Source organism: Anomalospiza imberbis, chromosome 10 (assembly GCF_031753505.1).
Source record: "Anomalospiza imberbis isolate Cuckoo-Finch-1a 21T00152 chromosome 10, ASM3175350v1, whole genome shotgun sequence".
NCBI classification, from domain to species: domain Eukaryota; kingdom Metazoa; phylum Chordata; class Aves; order Passeriformes; family Viduidae; genus Anomalospiza; species Anomalospiza imberbis.
Genome location: NC_089690.1, coordinates 17,140,819 through 17,165,689, shown reverse-complemented (window position 1 = coordinate 17,165,689; position 24,871 = coordinate 17,140,819). Strand labels below are relative to the sequence as shown.

Below are 24,871 nucleotides of genomic sequence, written 5' to 3'. Positions count from 1 at the left end.
TCTGGGGAAATGAAATTCCAACAAATTTATTTTTTAAATGAGCTGTATTTTCTAAAGTCATTTTTATTTCTCTGTTTTCATACAGTATTGAAAACAAACGCAGCACATTCACATTTTCCCGAAGAATTGTAAGGATGATCTCTACAGGGATAACGTTGAAAAGCCTGAAGCTCAATTAATTCATGTCAAAAACTCTCAAAAGGAGTAAAAGGCTTGATCTGGTCTAGAACATGTACTGTAATTTAATAGAGAAGATGGTTGTCTTAATATTAATGATTTAAAAGAACTTCCCAGTTCATGCGAAGAGTATAGTCCAAGAATAAATCAAATTTTCTGAACGCATTTTATGCTACGTAAGTGTATACTTTGCGATCCTCAGGTGTTCGTGCCAAATATTCTCTCTCAATAAGTCCTTCAATACGTTTTTTAATAACAACTGGACTTGGTAAGAATCGGGCCTTCAGCTGCTGAGTTACCTAAAACAAAATAAAACCCAACAATATAAAATCACAGCACAAGTAAGATCTTGAAGTACCCTAACAGAACACAACAACCAGAAAAGTTTATTAAGACACAGATGGTGACAACTACGAAGCGTAAAAAGCAGCCTGCAGACTTCTGACAGTCCCTCCACTTGCTTGCTCGTGTTGGGGTATGTTTCAAAGTTCTACAGAGGCATGGTCACAACCTGAGAATGCTCCCAATTTCACAGCTCTAAGGGAGTTCAGGAGTGCTAAATGTACAATGTCCTGGAGCTGTGTGAGCTTAGCAGTGAAAAGCAGCAGGACTGCTTCTCTGCTGAGAGCTCAAATCTCTCAAACCTGGACCCAACAGCCAGTAACATGATCAAAGCCAAAAATAATGTAAAGCACACTGGTTTGCTTTTCAAGCAATTTAACATAACGGCACTAAAAGTAGGAAGGAAAATTAGATACATTCAGGAGTACATCCTGAAGTACATCCTAAAGTGAAGGGTAAGGATTTAGGTGTGTGTCCAGATAGACATGGAGAAAAGAAAGGATGGGTTAAATATGGCATCTCTCAAAAGCCTTTCAGGACCATGTTAGTAAGAGCTGTGGAACTTTAATGAGATAACAGCAAAACCAAAGCTCTGGACCAGCATACCTCTGCTACTAGCACATTGTGTTGCATCTTCTTTCTAGATTTCATTATCCGAACTATAGCAGCTTCTATCTCGTGTTTTCTGTCATCATCTACTTTCTGCCTTGTTTCTTTCCTTTCTGGATCAGATTCTCCTTGTTTGGCAGCAACTTAAAGAAAATAGAGAATGTAGATTATGTTAGCAAAATTAAAATATATTTCATTGTGTGTTAGCATCACTATTTACTTCATCTAGACATCAAGTTATATTTTTCCTGAGTTTTGACATTCTCAAAGTTGATTTTTTTAAATGAAAAGCAGCCACAAGAACATACTAACACTTTCTGGCATATTTTGATAGCAACTGACAAGATAAACTGTTATTTAATTACTACTATGTTAAAATTTGAACAGTACTCAAATCTGCTTACAGGCACAAGCACCAGCACTTCTGTAAGTTAATGAAGTGGTTATTACACACTCAGCTTCCCTTATTTGCTTAACCCAAATCATTGCCCAAAACCATTATAAGCTACCTGGTACTTGAAAATGGCTGTTGTATCATGGGCTAAAAACACCACTCATTTCACTGCAATACAGCAACTTATGAGGCAATTTTCCTATTTCTGAATCAATCAGTAGCACATTTTAAATTTTATTATTTAATTTGAATTTTATTTTTCTTTCAGTATTTCCTATAAGAGATAATTACATATTTTGTAAAGTAAAAGGCTTAATTGACTTCCACACTGTTCTTGGCATTTAAATTTTCATTTTGATGCAATTAATCACCAAGAAAAAAAAGTTTCTCCTTTTGCCTCTGTGGACATCAATCCTGCAAAACCTAATTTGAAGTTTTAAGGCAGATTTGAGACTGCAAGAGAGTAGAATATAAAGCTGACTTACCTGTCTGAATCTTGACTCTGTGTAGTTTAGATGTGAACTGATCATTCACTGTAAATATATGACCATTTTCTATTTCTTTTGACTTGGGCTCTTTTGTGAGAACACGCTGTGTTGGTTTGCCACATGCAAGGGACTGTAGGGCTCTAACCAGTTCTCTTTCGGGGATATCAGTTTCTTGCTGAATTTCCTAAAGAAGAATACTTAGTTAGCTTATGCTGTGGCAGAAGTATTTTGTGTTGCACACAACATCAGGGATTGTTTAAAAGTAATACTGTGACAGTTGTGGCACTTGAGAAGTCAGAACTCATTCAGCAGCAAGGTCTCAGTGGGTACTGTGCAAAATGATCCACCTGGGTCAGCACTCAGTGAATTCTGTCAAATGAACAGCCACCATGAGCTGGAAGGAGAAGAATGAATAACCAGCTGCTCCATTTCCCTGCAATTTCTGAGAGGGCTGAAAGGGCTTGTTAACTGTTACCAGGGTTTGTTGAACAGGGTGAAACCAAATCTTCTGCCTAACTCAGTGATGGAAAACATCCATGATAATCATGACCATTCCTGACCAAGAGCTGCACAAATACTTCTGCATTCAGGCACACTGTTAAAAAGATCATCTTTACAAATGGAGCATCTTTACAAATGGAGCAAACAATGTCTGGTTTCACTGTACCATACAAATACTCTAGATCATCATACCTCCCACCCTTCTGAATAGCTCCAACAATTTATTTACAGCCCAGATGCCTTTGGCTAGGACTTCTCCAGGTGAAATACAAAAAGAGCCCCTTATAGTGCAGCAAACATATGAACTTTGAAGAAGACTGTTTGTAAAACATGTACATAACCTGGTGTACCTCTGTCTGTGCTCTCAAGAGTCAGCTGAGAGATGGATGTTATGCAAGTCAACAGTGGTCACGAGCTACTAAATAAATTACACTGGATGCAGAATGATGCCTTAATATGCTCTAGGAGAAGGCCAACTATGCTGCTCTCTCAGACCTAATGTGTTTACTGAACTCCCATTCAGCAGAACTTCACTTCTTCTCATCTCTTTTCTTCCTATTTCTAGCCCGAGAAAACTGCAGACACTTCTGATTTCACATTCCCATTCAGACTCTTGAGGGACTAGTAGCAGCTCAAGAGAAAAAAATCTCACAGACATGCAGTTGTCCACAAAAGCTATCCCCTTCTCAGCTTCCCCAACTGTGGCTCCAAGGGTAGTATTATGCCCTTACACTGTCCCCATAAACTCCTGATTCTCGTGACACAAAAGTCCATATGTGATAACCTTAGGTTAAAAACAGCAGTTCTTTAAAGAGTGACAGAAAAATCAAACTAAATTCTGTCAAATAATGTTATTTCTTGAGTATACTCAAGTTATTTCTTAAATCAACCCAGAAAAAACAACCACTTTTCTATCATGAGACACCACTGACAACATAGAATAAAAATGATTTGGACGTAGTGGCTTTGACTCAGACTTTTTTTCAGGAAATAGACTACACCTCATACACAGCATCTCACTACCAGCTCTCTGTGATGCCAAGGCTCCGACAAAATAGGCATTATTTTTTAACTTGACCCAACACTACAGAGTGGTGACTTTACATGAAGCCAAACAAAACTGGTTTTGACATAAATTCAAGTTAACTGGAATGAGATAAAAAGAATAAAATCACCCAGTCCAAAATCTTAAAAATTCAGGATTTTTGGTACCTTCTGGTTATAGATTATTTGGAAATACCAAAATGTTCCCTAGAGCATTCTTAGCATAATCCATTCAGAAATACTTACACCATTTGAAATAAGTTGTAAACATCCACATATTTTAACTATTTCCTACTATCAAAATATTTTTTCTCAAGCTGCTCATAGAAAGTTACTATTTTTCCTTTGCTGCTTTATTTAAAACACAGTTGTCACCTTCACACATTTGTTTCAGATTCAGTACAAAGTAGTATTAAAAAAATCACAAGAAGTTATAATCCTTTACATGGTCACAACAAAAAAAATCTTACTGAAATGGACTGATCAGCATAAAATTTAACAAGCCAAGGGAAGGTGCAAGATTTTAGAGCTTAGATAAATGAAAAGCCTTAAAGGCTACAAACCAAACCCAGCTTATTAATGATGTGATGCCATTGACATGCAGGCTCCCAAACTTTGATTTTTGATCAACAATTAAAATTAATCCTTTCAAAACTACACCAGTTCTACAAGGCCATGTATATATACACTCTGCTTTTAACAAAAGTGAAACAAAGAGCCAAGAGGGAATTTGAGGGGGTTTCATGCTACCCATCCTTATATAAACCACCATTTGCTGTTGTAATTCACTCTGCAGCTGAGCCATGAACACACTTGAACCATTTCACTTTTAGAATTTATAAGCCAGCATTAAAGTAAGGACCACAAAGAATTGCACTGCAATATGCTGCCTCAGAAGGAGCCAAAATTTTCAAGCTGAATAAAAAAAATGCAGCTATGAATGTAAATGGGAATAACAGATGTTCCTGTGCTCTCTTTCCCTCAGCCTGTAGCATAATGTTTTCCTGAACATATTTTTATGTAGATATTTGATGTAGCAGTGAGAAATGCATACTTCTTCCTCATCTCCAAAAATGCCTTATTTTACAAAACACATTAGATTTGTACACAGGAGTAGTACTGATTATACAGTCACAGTGATAGCTCTATCTGGGGGCTACAAAAGAGATCATTCCAGATATGGAACTCTGTCAGTTCTATACAAGGAAACATTATTAGAAGGAAAATGTGCAGAAAAAAAAAAAAAAACAAAGGAAAAGAACTGTCATTTTGTTGAAATAATAAAAAGTATTTTTACTTTTATTTGGACTGCAGACAGACTGCAACTTGTGTACCTTCCAAAGCAGACAGCAAAAGAGGGAACAGGTAATCTAATACAGTTCTAGTTTACAGTTCTAACCTCTCATTTTTGTGGAATGATTCCACAACTTAATTTCTACTATGGTCACATTTGTATTTCTTGTTTGTTAAAAATAAAGAACCATGCTTATTTCTGATGCCAACATTTCACATTTTAAAACACTGGCCTGTAATATAAATCAACTGAAAGATATGTGGGGTATAAGACCTGATTAGAAAATGAATCTGTAGAAAAAAGTAGCATTCTTTGAAGGCCTGCATGAAGATTCTTCCTCTTCCACTTCAGTAGCATTAACCTACACCTATACAGCCAATAGCTATTTTGCATATACAAATAAAATGCTGCTGTATAGGAATACAATAAATGTATACATTTTTTGGTGATGAAATTTTTCGATGCAACAATCTTTTAAGCTTACGTAGTATTTTATGGATAATTTCTGCATAATCAGTATCCCATTTTTTCCCTCAATCACATGGCCTAATGGCTATTAGGATTATTATGAGGATCTTATCAAGTTTGCAATTAGTAATCACACTGAATGCAAAATAAAACAGCAAAGTCTGTTCAGCTGTGCAGGCAATTTCAGATGAATCCGTCGAGCTGTGAATCTGCAGAAACACTTGTTATCAATTTTAGGATAGACACGCACACACAAGCCAGCTCACGTGCTCTGCTGCACTGAAAGCACTCATCTGACACAGCAGAGAAGAAATGGTTGCCCAGCACTCAGCAGTTAATCAGGGTATCCATCCAATAATAATGAACAAAGATAAAATTCATTCTCCTCTGAAGTGTTCATAAGCTTTCCTGGCTGGGGTTAAAGACAACTCCCACACACTTCACCCAAGAAACCAAACAACACAAATATGCCTCCTTAATGTTTTAGTTCAAGTGGGACACAAAGCAAGAGCTCAAGAACTCCCAAAAGAGAAATAAACAAAACATACAACCTGAAAGCTGATGGACATATTTACCTATCATCTGCTCTTGGTAAAATAAATTTAGAGCATGTATTAAAAACTGTATTTTTCACTGCTCTCCCAAGTGTTATTTATTCATATATGGGTAAGGCTCTACTACTCATTAAGCCTACAATTTGGTGGAAAAAGGCAGCTACTATCCCAATTTCAAAATCAACTTCAAGAAAAAAAAAAGAGCTCTTAAGTACCCCTCCTTGTTTTCACTCCCTCAAATATTCTGCAAAGAACTCAAAGCTGTAATGCTCCTGCACTGGATTTCATAACACACAGGACTTCGTGTTCTAAAATAACATTTTAAATTATCAGTATTAAGAGTCTCTTATCAAATCCTGCCTTCCTTAATCACTACTGCGACCATTTCAAAGAAACTTTCTTTATTAACAGGCTAGAAATATGCCAAATAAGCTGAAAACACATTCCAAACAAAAAGGCAGATGATTACTATGCATAGCACAGTCAAAAGCAGATGAGAAAACCTGGAAATCAAATGTTTCAAACTGCAACCATACAGCTTTTCAAGGCTGCCAATGCTCTCTCAAACAGAAGATAATGTCCAAAACAAAACTATCAATTTATCTTGACAATATAGTGCTCACACAACAAAGCACATGATCCTCCTCCTCTCCTAAAGCCTTCTTCATCATCTCTTAGCTGAGATTTCAACCCTTCCCAGCAACACCCTTCTAGTCTCCTTGTTAAGAATCTATCCAGACCCTTTGTTCGCTGTCCTTTCTGGCTGACCAGCCCAGAGAAAGGCTGAAAGTTCTTTGAGTCATCCTCCAGCCTGGTCCAGCCTGCCAGTTTTACTTAGGTATGCAAGAAGCCAGGATCCGTTTCCACCCTTTGGCCTCTAAATCCAGTTTCTCCAAGACAAAATGAGGAAGTGGAGCCACCTGCTGCATTGCAATTTCAGCTTTTCTACAGCTCAATGGCCTAGAACAACCCCACTCACAATTCTCAAACATTTCTGAAACCTTCAGCTCCCCTAGAACTATAATTTCCTCCCCTAGAACTGCTTCCCAGGTGCATTGCTAACAATCTGCTTCCTGTGTTAATTGGCCTGATCCATACTCAGAATGAGAAACACCTGATCTTCAAATGCCTATCTCAAGAGGACAAGAAGGTGCCCAAACCAATTATTTAGAATCAGGTAAGAAATCCACACCACTTACCTCAAACGTGTATTTTTCTCTGTTGTTAAATAGCATTAATATTGTCATCTGGAAAGTGGAGACTTGCAATATGTGCTTCCGTGTATTTGAGCCAGTTACTTGGGCACCTCCTACACCAACTTCTGAGCCATCTTCCTATTTTAAAATTCCAAAACTACTGTTAGATTATTCTTCACTGAAAAATGTTTTATCCTGATAAGATCAAAGCTTCATGATGAAAAATTTCTCTAGGAGATCAGCCTACAGAAGTAACAGAAAAGCCAACATCTAGGGGCATGACCAGGGTGTTCCTCCAGCAGCTGCCTCATAATGCCAGGGAGATTGAGCTTGGAGGCCCACACAGAGCCCACACCAAGCCATCTACAGCCACCAATAAAACACTGACCATTGCTACGGATGGAGACTTCAACACCTCTGAGGCCCCTGTTCCATTACTTCTCCACCCTCCAAGTTTTCTTAAGCTTATCTTTAAAGTTATCAACGTATTTATCATACAGTAACAAAATTTCAACATCCTCACAAGTGCATGTTATTAATGCTTTGTTGTAAGAATTTTGCTTTCATTTTAAATTGCCTCCTACATCCCCAAGCATCATGTCATTACCAGTTCTAGCTTAGTATTTTAGTACTGGTCTAATCACTATAAAACTCCTTTCTTGTACACAAACAAATTAAGCATTGCACTTCTATAAACTCTGCTAGACTCTTGTTTTTGAAAAAAATGTTGTCTACATTGCACTCTGCATATAAAAGAAGCAGGCTAAACTTGGCTTAGCAAAAGTACAGAACAAGCTTCTTTTCACTGACAGTCAAAATCCAAACCACTCAAACAATTGAGGTCCCTTCAAGATCACATTTATTACTTTTCTACAAGTAAAAGATGAAGCTGAGTGATGCATTCAAATTAAATTCAGAGGGGAAAAAAAAGGTCAAAGCAAAATTACCGCACAGAAAGAATCAGACTATAAGGCTGATGGAAGACATTCTTACATTCTCAATGGGTTTGCTATTATTTTACAAAATTCTGAAGTTACAAAAAAATGCATTTGCTTACTTTTAACAAAAGATACAATATTTATATACTCTTGATTCTCTACCTTTTTAACAGGCCCATAGAAAGTGGCATTGAGATCTGCAGAACCCATGTGATGCTGGAGTGTCAGCTGTCGCCCACTGTGTTTGGCTAAATAAAATCTGTAATAGAATTGAAATGAAAACAATATATAGCTCACATTTTGTAATGAAGAGGAAATACCTTTTAAAAGTTACATAGCCTTTTGGAGCTATTGAGAACATTCTTAAAACATTTATAATGTTTTGCTTTTTCAAAGCATTAACTTTTGTCATAACTCTATTTAATATCTCGCAAACCCTCAAGCATCATAATGCAAGTATTGCATTCTCCAATTTTCACATGAGCTGAAAAAGAACAGTTTGTCAGCACATCTTTAACAGTAAAGCTGTTTAAAAAACATCTGTGCAGGTAAAGAAAATCTGTACAGGTAAGTTTAGAAAGTTCCTTCTTAAACCTCTACCTAGAAATCTGTAGTAACACATACCTTCTAAATATTTCAAAAGCATGTCTGGGAGCTGGAGGGATGTTGCACTTTGGTGTGGCTGACTGGGTAGGCCAGTAACCTGTTGTGAGGACACGCACTGTGAGATCAACACCTCCTAGTGAGACCTAAGGATAATTGGAAGAAAACATACACTATTTTAAAACAAGACCATGTTTCACCACTTTGTCTGTATCAGTGTAAAATACTTAGAATTTTGTTTAGCTACAAAAGAAATAGACATATCTGTAAACGTTCTTTTTACAAAACCAGACAAATACATTGATTCGTCACTATCAGAGTAGATGGTACAGCAAAAATTCTCTACATTATTCCCCTCTGGCATTTAAGAGCATACAGAATTGAACAAAAAGAATTCTTAATCAAGAACTAAATGTCTGTGATCATAAACAGAACTTGTGATATGTACAACAAATCTTTGTAAATAGGTTTTTTGATGACATACAATAAAGCTGGGTTGCATGAAACGTGTCAGTTTCCAAATAACTCTTTCAAAATGTACTCTCTGGAAGCAGAGAGGAAATACTGCCTATCTGATGTTGAACCATGGGCAGCTTATCTGTGAACTGCAATGCCAACAGTTACTCACTTTTGCACAGCCCACCTACCCTCTTTCCCTAAGGACAGCCGTGGCTCTGAGTATTCAGCACTGGTGAGGAAACATTCCCCAGCTCAAGTGCACATCTATGAAGATGTGTTGGCAGATGACAAAGGTCTGGCTACCAGTGATGCACAATCTTTATTAGGTATCCCAACTAAGCTGAGCAGTATTAAGCTTAAAACTGACTACTTTCAGCTTTAGGAGGTAGAACCAATACCTTCAAAGAATACGCATTATGGACAAAAAAACCCAAAGCATACAATATTCAACTTATATAAATCCACTACACAGAAATAGAGCACATTATGTTTTAGAAAGTCAAAAACTGCCACCTGAACTCAAACTTTCACTATTCAATAGCAGAGTGGCATTCCCATGCACTACAGAAGAGTTTTGGTATTGTGTGTACTGAATGCCTGTGTGCACCAACCAGCTTGTGCCCAGGAAAATTGCCACAAACCTAAACAAGCTTCAACAGTTTTCTTCATCTAGCCAAAGTGTTGGAAAAGGCCACCAGTGCAGACAGAAGGATACAGAAAATATATTAATCTGGAACTGAAACATTTGAGCTGAGATGGCAACAATTTCCCAAAAATTTTTTGGCCTTTGCCAGACCAGAACACAGCCCTAATTCAGAATGCCTCCCATCATAGATTATAAACACTAAGCAGTTGGTAACACAAAAAAGTTTTGGAAGCACTTTATTTTACAAGATGTTTTTTCAGCATAAAAATGGTATGAATTAGTGGAAAGTGCCCTGAAGAGACCCAGTGTTTACCAATCTCCAAAAAATGTTTCAGGATCACAGTTACAGAAATTTCTCAATCTATAAGCCTGGTCTTTCCCTGGTGCTGAGCTTTCCACTTTCTGAGAGCAAACCAATCATCTACACAGACCTTGGCACTGCCTATATCTCAGGATAGAGGATCCAGAAGGAAACTTTGCAGATGGGATTATTCAGAGAAAAGCAGATGCCTGACTCCTCTAGGAGGCATTGTACATATTCAAGGTACTGAAACTGTTTAAAAAGGAGCAAAACAAACTATTTCATATAAAACACAGTATCACCAGCAATTTAACAGTAAGAAAATCCCCCAAATCTTCCAGTATTTCCTAAATAGTACTTCTGGAAATTTCATTAAAAGGCCATGATTAGGCTGACCACAAGGAAACCATCACATGAACTGCTGGTGTCTTGCCAAGAGAAAGACGAAGTTTCAAATAAAGCTTACCAGAACATCTGTTAACATTTTAAATTCATCTTAGCTGTATATAGCTAAAAAGAAGATAGAGATATAATTTATTAACTCACTTATTTTAAGACTGTCACATAAAGTACATGAATCTTTAAGCACAACCTCCTCTTATCCCTACATGTCCAAGCCTGCCATGCTATTGAATAAAATGGGAATGCTCCAACTAATTTTTATTGAAATTTATATTTCAAGCATTCCAGAAGCAAACATGACTGGCCCCTAAAGCAGAGAAACCAAACAAACCAGTAGTAAAGCTACCTGTCCAAAAACACCTTTATCCACTTCCTCTCTATCCTTTTCTGAATCCCCTTAGAGAACATGCTGTTCTCCTACTCATGATGAGTCACAGAATGCTGATGAGGAGGATTTCAGCCAACTGCTTCAAGACAACAAAGATATCATATCACCTTGCACAACCAGGGACACTGGACAGAGTATATCCATGAAAATATTCCTGGCATTCAGACTTCTGAAACTGACTCAAACAGGTTTGATATTCACCCTACTTATCTGCACACAGGGAACTACCTGGCTGTTTATTATACACTATTAAGTGCTACTGAGTATTAGTACAGAAAAACAAGGTTTTAGAGCAAGTAAACGGGTATCTCAGAAAGAATGATGTCTCCCTAAAATATTCCAAGGGCCTACTTCTACAAGACAGTGTAATTTTTATAATTAAGCAACTAAATCAATATTTTACAATTTGCAAGAAAACTTAACTAAATTTTGAAATTTGCAATAAAATAGCAGTTTTAGCAAAGGCATTGTGTCAGGAAAACTCAACATAAGATATTTCCTTTGCAAATACCTGCAGCATGCAGTATTTTTCTTACTCTTAGCAAAAAGCACACATCACAGCTGGAGACGAAGCCTGAGGAATGGGAGGCTTTGCAGGGAACACAGCCGGGAAGAGGCGGCCGGGCCGCGGAGTGCGGCACAGCCGGGCCGGGGCGGGCACAGCGCGCCCCCTGGCGGGGCCGCCCGGCACAGCCGCTGAGCCGCGCACGCACGGCCCGGCCCGGCCCGGCCCCGGCCCTTCGGGCGCACAGATCCCACGGAACGGAACCGGCGCTACTCGAGCTGCGGGTGGAGTCCCAGTCGACCCTGGCATTTCAGGAAATGCTAATGCACTTTATGATATAAGACACACAGTAAAAAAGGAACAATCTGCACAAGCTGATCAAGTCCTTCTCAGCACACACATTTACCAACAAGTGCAGGGTTTGTACTGAAGCAAAAGATCAAGCACAGACCCCAGCACTTACCCCTGTCGCCTGAAGATGTTGCCTGAATTCATCCATCGTTGTGTTTGAGATGCTCATGTCCCTGAACATTCCTTCCAGTTTCGATGTGAATTGACATCCACATTCAGTCTAAAAACACACAAAATAATTTGTTGTACCAGCACTATGAAAACAAAGCTTCTGATAGGCAAACTTCAAGACTAAAGTTAGTTTATAAATCCCCAAAATTACACTTCTGTACTTCTGGTTACTGGACATCCCATTTGCATTACATTCAGATCTCAGAAAAGATTCCTATCTTATATAAAGATCTAACCTTACACAGATCTTTACTTGCTTTCCTTCTCTTTTCTCCATTATTGTGTTTTTGTCTTAGATTTCTGCATCTTATTTAAAAAACTGTGAAAGCTTATCAAATCAAGACATACACTTTCACCTGCTTTTAGCACAATTCTGTAAAAGGGAATGAACCCTATTTATATCACAAGGACACTCCTGTTGTCCTAGGAGTGTTTGATCTTGAAGGCTGACTGCAGATTACCCAGCAAGATTCCCAGGCCTTGTGACAATCAGGAACGCCTGCACACAGACGGATGTGCACAGGCAGGACTGTGTGCCCGTTTCTAACATGTACTGTGAATGCATGGGAAAGGAAGCCTGCTAGCTTCAGCATCCTGACCACTCTGCAGTTCTCTAAGAAAAGAGGGCACTGCATGCGCGCTGATTTGTCTTGCAAATGCGTGTGTGCCCTGTGCTTTCTGCATTACCAGGCTAAAAGTGATGGAGGGATAATTGAGAAGGAATTAATACTGAGAAATTTGGAGCAATCTGATACAAACAGGCTTCACACTCTGACAGAATATGAAGGTGAAAAATAAGCATCGGTGCAGTTTGATTTTAGGATCCCTCTGCTTCAGAAGTGCTCTAATCATTTATCATGCAACTTGAGAAGAAGCTGCAACAGAACTCCATTTAAGGTCTATTCAACTTCAGGCTTTAACTTCTTCTCCCTCTCTTGGTCTATTTAATCAGTATTTAACCAGCTAAGGAAAATGTGTTTCTAGAGACTGATATGAAGATTTTTTTTACAAACCACTTAATCAAAAAGGAATTGAGCATTATCACAAGTCTGCTGAGAGAGACAACTAAAAAACAACAACACAAGCAATAACAAAATTGCACCATGAATAACGGAAAATCCAGGACAAAACACAGTCTTCAAATTCAGTCACTGCAGTTGTCCTATTATTTAAAAACTTAGAAATAAAAAAACTTTTCTAGATTGCACTTTCATCACAGGAGCTTTTCAGTACTTCGTTCCTTTTATTTCCATGAAAATATTCAAAAAACCTTTTGTATTTTCTGTTGGGGCTTTCAAAATCAGCTCAGTATTTAGCAGCGATCAAGATTAAATTTATCTATACATCTCATGTAAAACCAGAAGAAACCATATTTATGAAAAACAAAAAAGAAAGAAAACCTCCTAAAAAGTATGCAAGTACTGTTTTACCTTTAATTTGGAGATCATATTTTTCTCAGAGTCATCTGAAACACTCTTATTTGTGAGAAGTCTTCTTGCCAAGTGCTGCTTGTAATAGCGTTCAAAAACATCTTTCTCTTGCATAAACCTGAATAAAACCATTGCCTTATCCAATATAGTTTCTACTTCTTGCTCTGTTAGCTGTAAAAGAAATAATTTGCTGGTTTTAGTCTTCCAGCATAAGTGTCTTACACAACCTAAGTACTTAAAGCAATTCACAGCAGCAGATGGTCTAACAGTAGCCAACAAAACCGGTCCTACCTATGACTGACAGCCGAAAGAACAGTGCACTAACTCAATAAAGTGGAGTAAGAAATAGATTTAAAATGAAGGGAAAGGCAAGAGCAAGGGAAAAGGGAAACAATAAATGGGTAGAATGCCTTGATAAATATAGCAAAAGTTCCTAAAAAAGCATGAGGGAAATCAGTATTAGGAGTAGAAAAGTTCATTTCGAATGAAAGCTTTTAACTGTTAAGACATGTTTTGCAAAGCCTGTCTAGAGCCACACAAATAAAATTATTGTTTTATTAAAAACAGAATTTACTATTTGATTCCCAAAGCATAAGTTGTATGCTCTAATACTAAGTTTTATTTAGAGTAACTGAAGCCTCTGCTGAACCATCCTGTCCCGTTCTGGATTCTGTACCTCAGAAAATTTCATGAAAGAAGCTAAGACTGAAGGCAACAGATGTACCCAGAACTAGAAGACAGATATGGTAATAGTTCTCTGGTACGTAAAAACAGTAAAAAGCAGAAAAGACAAACCCTTTTCTCTAACCAAATTAATTTTCAGAAGAAATTATTAGATAATGAGAATAGCTGCCAAACTATAAATATACTTAAGGAAATTATATGTAAGGTTTCAAAATAAGGGAGCTGCAGAATCACCCACAACCTAATTGTTTTTTGAGACAGTATCTGCTACAAGTAGTTCAGGTATGCTGCTTCAGAGGTAGGTGACAAGCCACAAAGATGCCTGATTTTTCCTTATGCCTGATTTTTCTCTAAGTTTAGATCCAAAGTATTATGAGCTCAGACGTGTTACATACACCTTTTTGAAAGTAAAATTGTCATTTCTCTTAATATAAAAATAATTATTAGAAAAGTAGCTTAGCTGAATTCCATCCAAGTTTACAAAGCAAAAAGCATGATATTTTGAGCTGATTTATACTTACTCCCTTGACTCCCTTTTTCAGCTTATCGTCAATAAATAATGAGAGGTACTCTGGAGACCTGGAGTTGAGGTTGAGGAAGTACTCGAAGTCACCCGCAATCGTCTGCTTGAAGAGCCGGTCGTTATTGAAAGATTCCTGAAGGAAGCGATCAAACCTACTCTTCAAGTCCAGTAAACCCTGTCAAAAAATGAGAAGAAAGCAGAACCGTTTTCACTGATGTGAAGTTGTAAGCTGGGAAACAGTAATAATAGATGAGGCCATAGAGAAGACCAGATCTACACTCAGAGGTTCTGAAATGCTCTCTGTTCAGAATTGTTAGAAAGTATCCAAAATGTCATTTGCCTTTTTAAATTTCTATTGCTGCCATGAATCTCTTATAGAAGCAATTTTCACATAAACTGGCTAAAATATTGGTGTCAAACACTGGTGCAGTTTGTTATAACACACTTCTCAGATTAAGAAAGCTTTTTAAACACCCTTGTTAAATAGGTTGACTTCCTGTATTTTTGAATCAACAACTTAAAGGAGGTATTTGTTGCACTCATTAAGCCTTTTCTATTCCAAACAACACGGACAAAGTCAGTATCATAAACACAGCATGTGGGAAAGCTGAGGCTGAGCACCCATTATGTGCATCCCTAGAGCTACTGAACAAGTTTGAAGAGAAAACACACTGCAACAACAGGCCTGAACTTGTCAGTGTTTGTATTTCCCTCTAATTTAGTCCAGGGACATGTTCTGCATTATTCAGTTGTGTGTTTCTTGCTGATCATTAGGAGTCACTGGGAGCATATGAAAGTTAGATACATGCATCAGGAACCTGAACTGAACTAAAACACCTCCTCTGAACTAAAACATCTCTCAGCATTGTTTTTAGATCTCCACCCAAGGTTAAAGCAACTGAGCATAGAAGGGGGAAGCATGTTCAAATCACCTGAGCACCTTGCTAAGTATATATGATACACACAGGTTTTAACTGAGACAGCATTTGGCAGGCAGGGGAGAGAATTTCACTTGAGAGTTAGATTTATCATGGAAAACGACTGCCTGCAAAACCTTTTCAAGTTAAGTGATATTTACGTCTTCAGGTTCTCAAGAAATTATTCATATGCGGTTACTTAAAGAAGCCATTCAAGAATTACTCAAAGAAGTAGTAATATTTCTTAGGAACTCACCATCTCACTTAAAGGAATGATCTTTAGACATGCTAATTAATGCGTATTAGAAATTTTAAATTCAAAGTAAATCCCACTATCTCTCTGTTTACCAAGGTTAGCTCATGTCTCCTCTCCAGGAGTACACCATCTGAACAACCTGGTGTTAAACAGGAGAAACTGTTAGTACCTTGAATTACAAAAGCATTTCAACATCCCTTCAAACTATTATACAAAGTTTCAAATCTAATCCCCTGGCAATGCTGTTGCAAGCATCTCACCAATTATGCTCAGGGTGATGTCATGTTGTGGAAGCAGTGCTGAGCTGTGATGGAGTTTTTTTCTCGATGGTTTAATGCAGCTTTCATGTCTGTCTCCTTAGTGCTATTGTCCTTGTCAGAGTCACATGAACATGGCTGAGATGAAAAGAGCAAGGTGGTTTCTTAATTCATAGATATTCCTCTCTTCTTCCATCCCCTCAGTGGAAGTGGTGGATAAAACTTTCTGGGGGTTTTTCAGTAACTGAATGTCAATCCCTGCCCCAGGACATCTTCATGAGATACTGGAGTCCATACTGAGGGGCTGAGCTCTGCCAAAGCACATGGGCAAGTCTTCCTCAGCCTCATTTTGCTTTCCACCTTTGTGACAGGAAACCTTGATACTATCTTTATAATTAAGTTTTTAGATCTTTCTCAGTTAAATTTTTTATGATACCTCTTTAGGCCCACCAGGAGCTAAAATTACTTCAAAGTAATCCAGACCCTTATTTGCCACATAATTTGCACACATCTCCCGTCCCCTGTTTTTTTTTTTTTTTTTTCTAAATCACACCACCACAAATGTAAGAGTCCTTAATCATTAAAGCTAATAATGTTTCAAGAGCATTCTCTCTTCTTTTTACCAGGCCTTGAAGAGGTGATTATTGTGTAAGCCTGGTAAGAAGTTTGCTTCAGCATTGCCAGAAAATTAAGAATCCAATCAAAAATGTTTTCATACTCAAATGGCTTCTTCAAAGAGTAACCAGTTCTAGCACAGTTATTGTCTTCAAACAAAACAGCAGAGATTGACAGACATATATTAAATGTTTCTCACGAAGAAAAGACACAAGGACTTGAACCACACATTTTTTAAAAATGCAATGTTTAATGAATACACACTTTCACAATAAATATAAAACATCTTCCAGCTATAGAAACACAACTTTAAGGTTCAATGAAGTCTAAAGGTTTTATACGCAAATTTCAAACCATCTTCTCAGAGACAATGGAAGAGAAAAGATGACAAATAGTTCTGAAGCATATTTTGTGATCTTGATAAATTAATGGTACACATTACTTAGTGAGAGAGAACAAGAAAGAACACTCACATCTTTTAACATGCAGAACTGTTCTGTTTTTCATGGACACAGAGAAAGGAATGAGTAATTTGTTATGACTGATAAACACATTCACCTCTCAGTCACAGCGAAGCTTGCCATAAAATATTACCATGTGATTTTTGCCTCAATACACACTGATAGCTAATGTTACATAAAATTAAACAAAGTGGACACTATAAAGCTATTTGTCAGCAGACATACAATTCACTCTGGAGACACAGCACTTAGGGAAACCCAAGAAGTTCCCAGCAGTTAGATAATTAGGCTGAGTAAGTTGTTTATTAAAAGCAACTACTAAAAGCACAAAAACTTAGTATGTACTTTCCAACCAATTTCAGTAAGAGTTCCAAACATGTCTGAAGATTCAGAGAATGTACATTAAAAAACATTTATAAGTTTAGCTTATTAATAGCAACCCCTTTTGAATCAATACTAAGGTATACCTTATAAACTGTGTATGTGGTGAACTGCTACTGTGGGGAATGTGGGAAAGAAAAGGAAGTTTAGGTATTTAACTACCTGAATGTAGTCAACTGGATTCTTTCCTTCTCCCTCTTCAGAAACCAGTGCTTTGCCTTGCTCTCTCAGGTATGAACTCATGCACTCACACATTGTCTTCAGACCATTTGGCACACGGCTGAACAACTTGTACATGCAAGCAAGGTCTGCAAGGAACAGTGAGAGATTATGCAGGACACCTCTGTGTGTTACACTTCTGTAACTCATTCATCTCTGAGCTAAAGCTGACAGTTAAAGTTCAGCCTCTTGAGCCACAGAAAGCATTCTGTAACAGCTCAGGCACCAGATTCTTCTGATCTCCTCTTTCCTTTAGCCCTGACAAGATGCTGACTGCAGCAGCATCAAAATGAAAAGTAGAGACTGTATTAAATTATTCTAGGTTGTCTGTAGCAAGGAACCTGTCATTGCCAACCTGCAGGCCAGCAAAAGATGATGCTAATTCTGAAGGACAGTGAACCTATTAGACCTCCAGTAAGATTATGCTTTCCAGGGGTATTTAAGAAAGTAGCTTCCAAGATTATCATTCTCAAAATCAAGCATTGCATCGAACTTTTTTTTTTAAACAAGTTAAACCAAATAGGGCAACACTAATGAGATACTTGTTTCTGTATTAAAAGCAAAAACTGGCAAAAATTTAAAGTTTAATTTAGAGAGTTTGTCTTAAAGCCAGTCATATACTTTCACACTACTACGTTTTATCCAGCTAAAATAATGGCTTAGGCTAAACATTTCTTTCCAAAAGAACAATCCATCCTTGTACCTTTCTGAAAAATCTCATCTTCACAAAGCAGCATTTCCACTCTACTAGTTAACTGAATCAAATCAAGGCCTATAAAATTAAACAAATTCCTGTATTTTATCAATACCCTTCAATATCCTTGCACCCTCAGCCTGAAGGTTATCTAATCTGGATATAAAAGAAGAAAGTGTTAAGTATAGTATTATCACTTTCTTTTTCAACAGAGCAATTCTTTTTTACAGCTAGGAAATGTGCTCACTTTGTTCTCTGATTATCACCTAGTAATTGTGAAGCTGCTTTAATGAGCAAAGGCCATTAATCTAAGCAGCAAGGCTGCTCCCCATTCTCACAGCTTTAGAGTGAGCACTGATTTCTAAATATAAATACTACAATCCTTCTCTTCGTTATGCTGCTTTAGAAACTTAGGTTCTATTTCCATAATAACTTTCATTCAGTCACTCTGTCCCACATTAACCTCTGTTAGGGAAAAGCAAATCAAGCCAAGCCCTTCTGTTTCAACCACTTCAAATAAGCTGCTTCTTATCCTTTAGAAACTGCCAACTCCTTTCTGCAACAACGCTCCCTCCCCAAGAATTAGTCCTGCAATGCTTCTGTTTAAGTCTTTTACACAAGTACTTTTAAAATAACTCCCTGTGGGCCAAAAAAAGTGTGATGCATTTTCACAAATACATATTAGAGGAATGGAAATAATAAAATAAAATAAAAAAACTCATGGTCAATTTGTGGCAAAAATCGCTACAATAGATTTCTACTTTTCTTATCAGATACTTGGTTTACCAAAAAAAATACGTGTATCTGGTACTAAACAGAAACAAGTTAAGTGTATGGGCTCTGTTTTAAGAGCCATCTAATAGTCACTGAATATTCTCAGATGTTTGTGAAACAGTTACTAAATGTTTCCACAATTACACAGAATCACAGATGTTCAGCTTGACTTATCCCACGTTCAAAAACAATAAGCAGTATCAGAAGTATTTGTGTCTCACAAATGATGCAGTCTTACCTTCTGTCTTCCCATTCTTCAGCATGTGAACTAGCCCAGAGTTCTCCATTTCCACTATAGTTTTCATATGCTTGGAAATAAGCTCCCTCTCAACAACTTTCACAATGGGTTCTTCTGTTGATTTATCCAGACAATGCATCACCCGCTCTATTTCTTCATTAATTCTAGCTTCTACTTTCTTTATATATACAGAAGCACTGTTTTCAGCTAAAAATTTCTGACTTTCCATCTGTGATTAAAACAAATTAATACTTTAGACTTTTTTGTAAAGGGTAAAAAGAAAAGATGTCAGATCAGCATTTATAAGCAAGTTCAAATTAAACAGCATGTCCAACACATCCAAGATTCACATACACACTTAACACAAAATAAAGGTTTTATTATACTAAAAGTGTTTCATAAGGGGGTACATGCACTCTAAACAATGCATTTTTCATAGTAAAACAACTCAAGCCAACTTAGTTTCCAGTTACCAACTACAGTTTTAGCCACAGGTTCAAAGAAAACAAAAATGGGGGAAGTGAAGGATCAAAAATTCCCTCCAAATACCAACTTATGGCAGTTCTCCTTATTCTCATTAGTGACAATGCTGAGCACATTATTTCATGTTAAATTGGTTTTACTCATATGGTCAGCAGAATCTTTGGAGAAAAACTGTCTTATTTTTCAGGCAAAGCTAAGTAATAGAACATAAACAAAAGTAATTGTTTTTCTTAATTTTATATACACACCAATGAAAAACAGAATACTGACTTTAAATGGCTGTGCAACATATGCTTCTACTTTTCAAGGAAGTTAGGAGATCAGAGCATATGATAATTGATCCTGCATAAGAAATGGAAGACTGACAAATTACCTTATCTAGATATTTTTTAACATGATTTTAAAATTTCTATCAATTTCCAGCAATAGATGATCATGATCTCACTCAACAAGCACTTAACTGGCTTTCCTTCTCCAAGTATCTCACAAAAAAAAAAACCTCAGAAAATATTTGGAATGTATTATTTGGTGGCTGATCAACAACTAGAGAGCCACTGGGATATGGTTAGTTCCTTGACTTGGTTTATTGTATTACAAAAAAAACCTCACAAATGTGGAAACTATGAAGGTATCAAAAGTTTCCTCAAAGGCAGTTTGACAGGTTTCCAAGCCTGAAACAGTTTGAACCTTTCATGCTACTGGCATTTCAAAAAGACTGTGGGTGCAAAGCAGATGTAGACTAAGTGACATGAAATAACCTAAAGAAGGCACAAGATTAGCATGATGATTATTGTACATGTCATTGGCACCCATAGCTCAAAACAACATTCAAATTATGCTAATTCTGTAAAATCTTTGTTACTTTCCCCTGCAAAGTTAGTGACTATTTTTCTTATTTCATTTAATAGAGATGGACATACTCATCAAAAAGCAACAAGTATGTAAAGTACCACCAAAGCTGACAGTTCAGAGATCTGAGAGTTATAACAGCATTCCAAATATGGTATTAGAATACTGCTGTACCTGAAAAAATTCCGCAGACATCTCTAAAAATGGAGCCTCGAAGTCTTCTTCATAGACTGACCTTCCTTCAAGACCTAGAATCATTAACATCTGGCAAGCATTTCTTATTGCGCCTCTGCCAAAAAGTAAGTTGTTAACAACTTGAGAAATCTATGTGGTGGTAAGACAGAGTACACAGCAGAATAACAACTCACAAGACAATATTAACTTTAATAAAATGTAGCAATAGAAAGTCCATTCTACTCTGGTACATGACATTTTCAAGAACACTACACGAGCAAGGTCATTTGTTTTCTTCAAAAGAAAAGAGCTGACAATGTTTATTAAGTATTCTAAATGCAATGACAGGGAGAAATGGCTCAAGTTCTACTAGGTCATAAAATTATGAATAATATATATTAATATATAAGAAATTAACCCAAAATAGTACTTCGAAGAAAACTGCGCACATAGGTCAGAACTGAGCAACTGCAACTTCAAAACAACTGGACATGTGGAAGTTGCTATGCAAAGTTTGAGGTTTCGGATGGCTGGCTGTTTTAAAAAAAACAACCACCCAAAAACAAACAAACAAAAAATCCCCAGCGGAACAGAAAATAAATGCCACCAAAATTCAAATATATCAGCAAATTAATGAAAACAAAAGAATTACATCTAGAAAAAGATTCCACTTTCTAGCAGTAGGGGACAATACACAGCAGTAGCTGGGGAGTCTTTTTCTTTTCCTGAATTGCATGTTGGGCAATCTTAGTCACAGAAATGCAGGCACACTAGCAAGCTTCCCTGTTTACCATTATGCTAAAATATAATACAAAAAGAAATATGTTACTCCAGAATATGGAGAAATTTTAGTCACAAATGTGATCTTAAATAACAAATTATTTGTGTATGTTCTTGAGTCACTCTTTAAAAACTGACAGCCATTATTTACAATGAAAGACTCCACTTACAAACATCTTACCTGTCTACAACTTCTCCTTTCCTCTCTCTTGCAATCATATCCAGCAGAGTTTGCCTCAGGTGATCCCTGATGCAGCCATAACGTACGACTTGATCTCGAAAAATTATCAGGCCCAAGTTGTAGACATTCTCCACGTTGTTCTGTTGCACATACACTCGGTCCTACAAGGGCATGAATGGCAATACAATTGTGAATCCACTGCATCAATGCTATTCACAAATACAAGAGATCAATTGCTTCTCTACAGTGGAAATATGACCAAATGTATCTCTTCTCTTAATAGGAAGAAATTATGTATACTCTTCAAGATTCAAAATCAGTCCCATTTTCCAAAACTTCATTTACACTGGAAGTTCTATCTGGCTTAGGAGTATAAGCACAGCATTTATGACTAAAGCATGACAGAACAGATCAACAGCCTTCCCACTTTTTAGTCTGGGTGCAGAGGAGTCTCCAACTACTGACTAAATGCATAGCACTATTGAAAGAGGTTCTACTTACCTACTCAAACCCTTCCATCTCTTTCTGATCTTTAAGAAAAATGATTTAACTTCCCCCTCCCCTCCATGCATCTTCCTACCACTCCTTCTAGGCAAAAGATATTCAATATTCAGTGAAATTTCCTGAAATGGCATCATTATAAAAATAGCAGCAAATACAGAACCAAAGCAAGAAGAGTTACAATCAAAATCTTTGTGGATTAGTACTGCAAAATTGTACACAAGACTTCTGTAGACATCTCTCCCTCCACCCTCCCCAAATTCAGTTTCATTCCACTTGAGCAATATTTCAAAACCTTATTATGTTTCATTATAATCTCACCCACAGACCACCGCCCCCCCCCAAAAAAAGAAGAGGGAGTGAAGAAAATACTTTTTCCATGTATGTTTAAATTCTATCTCCATATATAATCTCTGTCTATGAGAAGGATCAAGCTCCTCAACTACCCATTTTTTATGCACCTACATTTAAAAACAAATGCTGATCCTCAGATCAGCATTTTTAAGACTGCATAGCCCAGAATCCATCATACAGATTTGACTGAGAGTGCTAAGCAGACCCCAAGTCTCTTACTGCTACCCAAAGAAATGCTCCAAAAATTTGTCTCTCCTTTTCTACTCCTCTCTCCCAACTTAACTCTGAAAAAAGGAATTTATTAATAAAGTCACTAGTGGACAGAAAATGCATGTATTTGATTAATAGCCACTACTGTGTCAGACCATTTAAAACAATATTAAGAATAGAAAAATGGAGTTTTTACAACCGCTTTCTGAGATGAACAATCATTATTTTTGTTAATTTCTGTCAGGGCATAATCCATTCCTCTAATATTCTCTAACAGTTCGGGCAATTACTAAAAATACTGCTTTGGTACCATCTAAGCATCAGGACAATGACATTAGAAAAAGCTAGGAGTTTTGTACCCACTCACAAGTCTGACTAGGATGAGGTTTTGTAAGAATGTATATAGTTATAACAAAACAATAATACTAAAAATAATCAAATTCTATAAAGAATGATGGTTAATTTATGAAATTCAGTAGAAAGATTAGCTCCTCCACTGGTTCCATCACTATCTTAAGTGCTTTATCACACACAGAATTAAAGAGTAAAGCTACTCAAGCACCTGGAAAATGAAACCATTAAAGGAACAAAAGTTATGCTTCAGACTGTGGAAAAGATAATCCAAAATTGCAAGTTTAAGTAAATTCTGCAATTTCAAAAAACAAGAAGGAACAGACAGCCCAGCATCTAGCACCTGTATTCACATGGCAAAATTATTCCTATACTAATTATATGCCAGATTGCCACGTGGTGACCACAGGAAAGCAAAACACTGGGTTCAGCAATTAATGTGTGATTTCCCACTCTCTGCCTTCAGACAGGCAGCCCTGAATTTAAATGAAAAAACAAGATGGGAACATGTCAGATATGCCTCCTCTGTGGCTTCTGTAGCAAGCTCAGCTGTCTCAAAGCACAACATTTACTAATTGCTCTCATGAAGTCAGTTCAATGATGTGTGCTGGGCTTAATCTTTGGAATAGGTTACTTTTGCTTCTCTGTTTTTAGAAACAGGGTTGTTTATTTCACTTCCTTCTTTACACACATCAAGAACAGAAGTAAATGGGATTCTCAAGTAAGACAAGCTTAAAATACATTTTCAAAGAGATGAAAGAACAAATTAAAATGTAATGTCTAATATTGTAACTTGAAGAGAAAAGAACATAATTATTACTTTCAAAAAATATTCAGGCCTCTGAAGCACAGGCAGCCGGGTATCTAAAAGGATTAAAGCCATGGCCATGACTCATCTGCATAGCTTCTGTTGTGGCAGTGCTGAACACTGCCATTGTGAAAGAGTAACTCCTTTCAGTTTATCAGCAGCCTCTGTAGTAAGCCAGACCTCTAAACAATACCCAAACCAGAGCAGCAACATTAACATTTCTGATCCTGCTGATTTGCTCACCCTTGGTAACAGATCACATTTGCTGGAAGCTCTCCCAGTCTAAAAAAGAAAATCACAAAGAGCCCCATTTGGAACAGGTTTGACTGACAAGGCTACACACTACTGAACAGAAATCACTTCCCATGGGGAGAAGCAGTGGGTGCTTAAAGGTAGGAGTAACTTTCAGGAGACAAGGATGGAGTTTCAGACAGCAATTACTGATGAATTACAATCCTGCTTACACTCCAGAATAATTCTGAAGTCACCTACTGTCAGGTACCAGTAGCCACATTTTACCTATCTCTGGATGCACTACCTGGATGATGCAGCAGCCTTCAGACACCCTTGTGTATACAGTAAGTGCCTTTGATCCTAGTTCTGGAAATAAAAACAACATTCCTCCCTATTACCTTGTGTGTAATCCATGGACAATGAGAGCCATTCGTCAAAACTCACACATCCAACCTGTCAGTGCTGGCCTGAAAAAAGACACCAGCTTTATGCACAGCACAGATGAGAAGGGAATGCTCTGCCTTCTGAGAAATCCACAGCTGTATTTGCAGGAGCAATTGTTCACTTCTGACAGTGTATAACTGGCACTACCCATATGACAGTAATGCAGCCAGGGGTGTGACTGCTGCACTTGCATACCTGAAATTGCATTAAATTTAGCAAGCA

The 24,871-nt window shown here is 37.3% G+C and overlaps 1 protein-coding gene across 1 annotated transcript in view; it reads right to left on the bottom strand.

Annotated features, from left to right (window-relative positions):
- CUL3 (cullin 3) overlaps nt 1-24,871 on the bottom strand; it is a 55,367-nt gene continuing 30,496 nt past the window's right edge. Inside the window, exons 4-16 of the mRNA XM_068200941.1 lie at nt 21,748-21,908; nt 20,787-20,901; nt 19,281-19,509; nt 17,518-17,663; nt 14,467-14,643; nt 13,262-13,432; nt 11,773-11,880; nt 8,630-8,754; nt 8,168-8,264; nt 7,071-7,205; nt 2,008-2,194; nt 1,126-1,271; nt 1-476 (exon numbers count right to left, since the gene is read on the bottom strand). Coding sequence (XP_068057042.1) covers nt 345-476; nt 1,126-1,271; nt 2,008-2,194; nt 7,071-7,205; nt 8,168-8,264; nt 8,630-8,754; nt 11,773-11,880; nt 13,262-13,432; nt 14,467-14,643; nt 17,518-17,663; nt 19,281-19,509; nt 20,787-20,901; nt 21,748-21,908 — 1,929 coding nt within the window. The 3' untranslated portion in view covers nt 1-344. The remainder of the gene's footprint in view (nt 477-1,125; nt 1,272-2,007; nt 2,195-7,070; nt 7,206-8,167; nt 8,265-8,629; nt 8,755-11,772; nt 11,881-13,261; nt 13,433-14,466; nt 14,644-17,517; nt 17,664-19,280; nt 19,510-20,786; nt 20,902-21,747; nt 21,909-24,871) is intronic.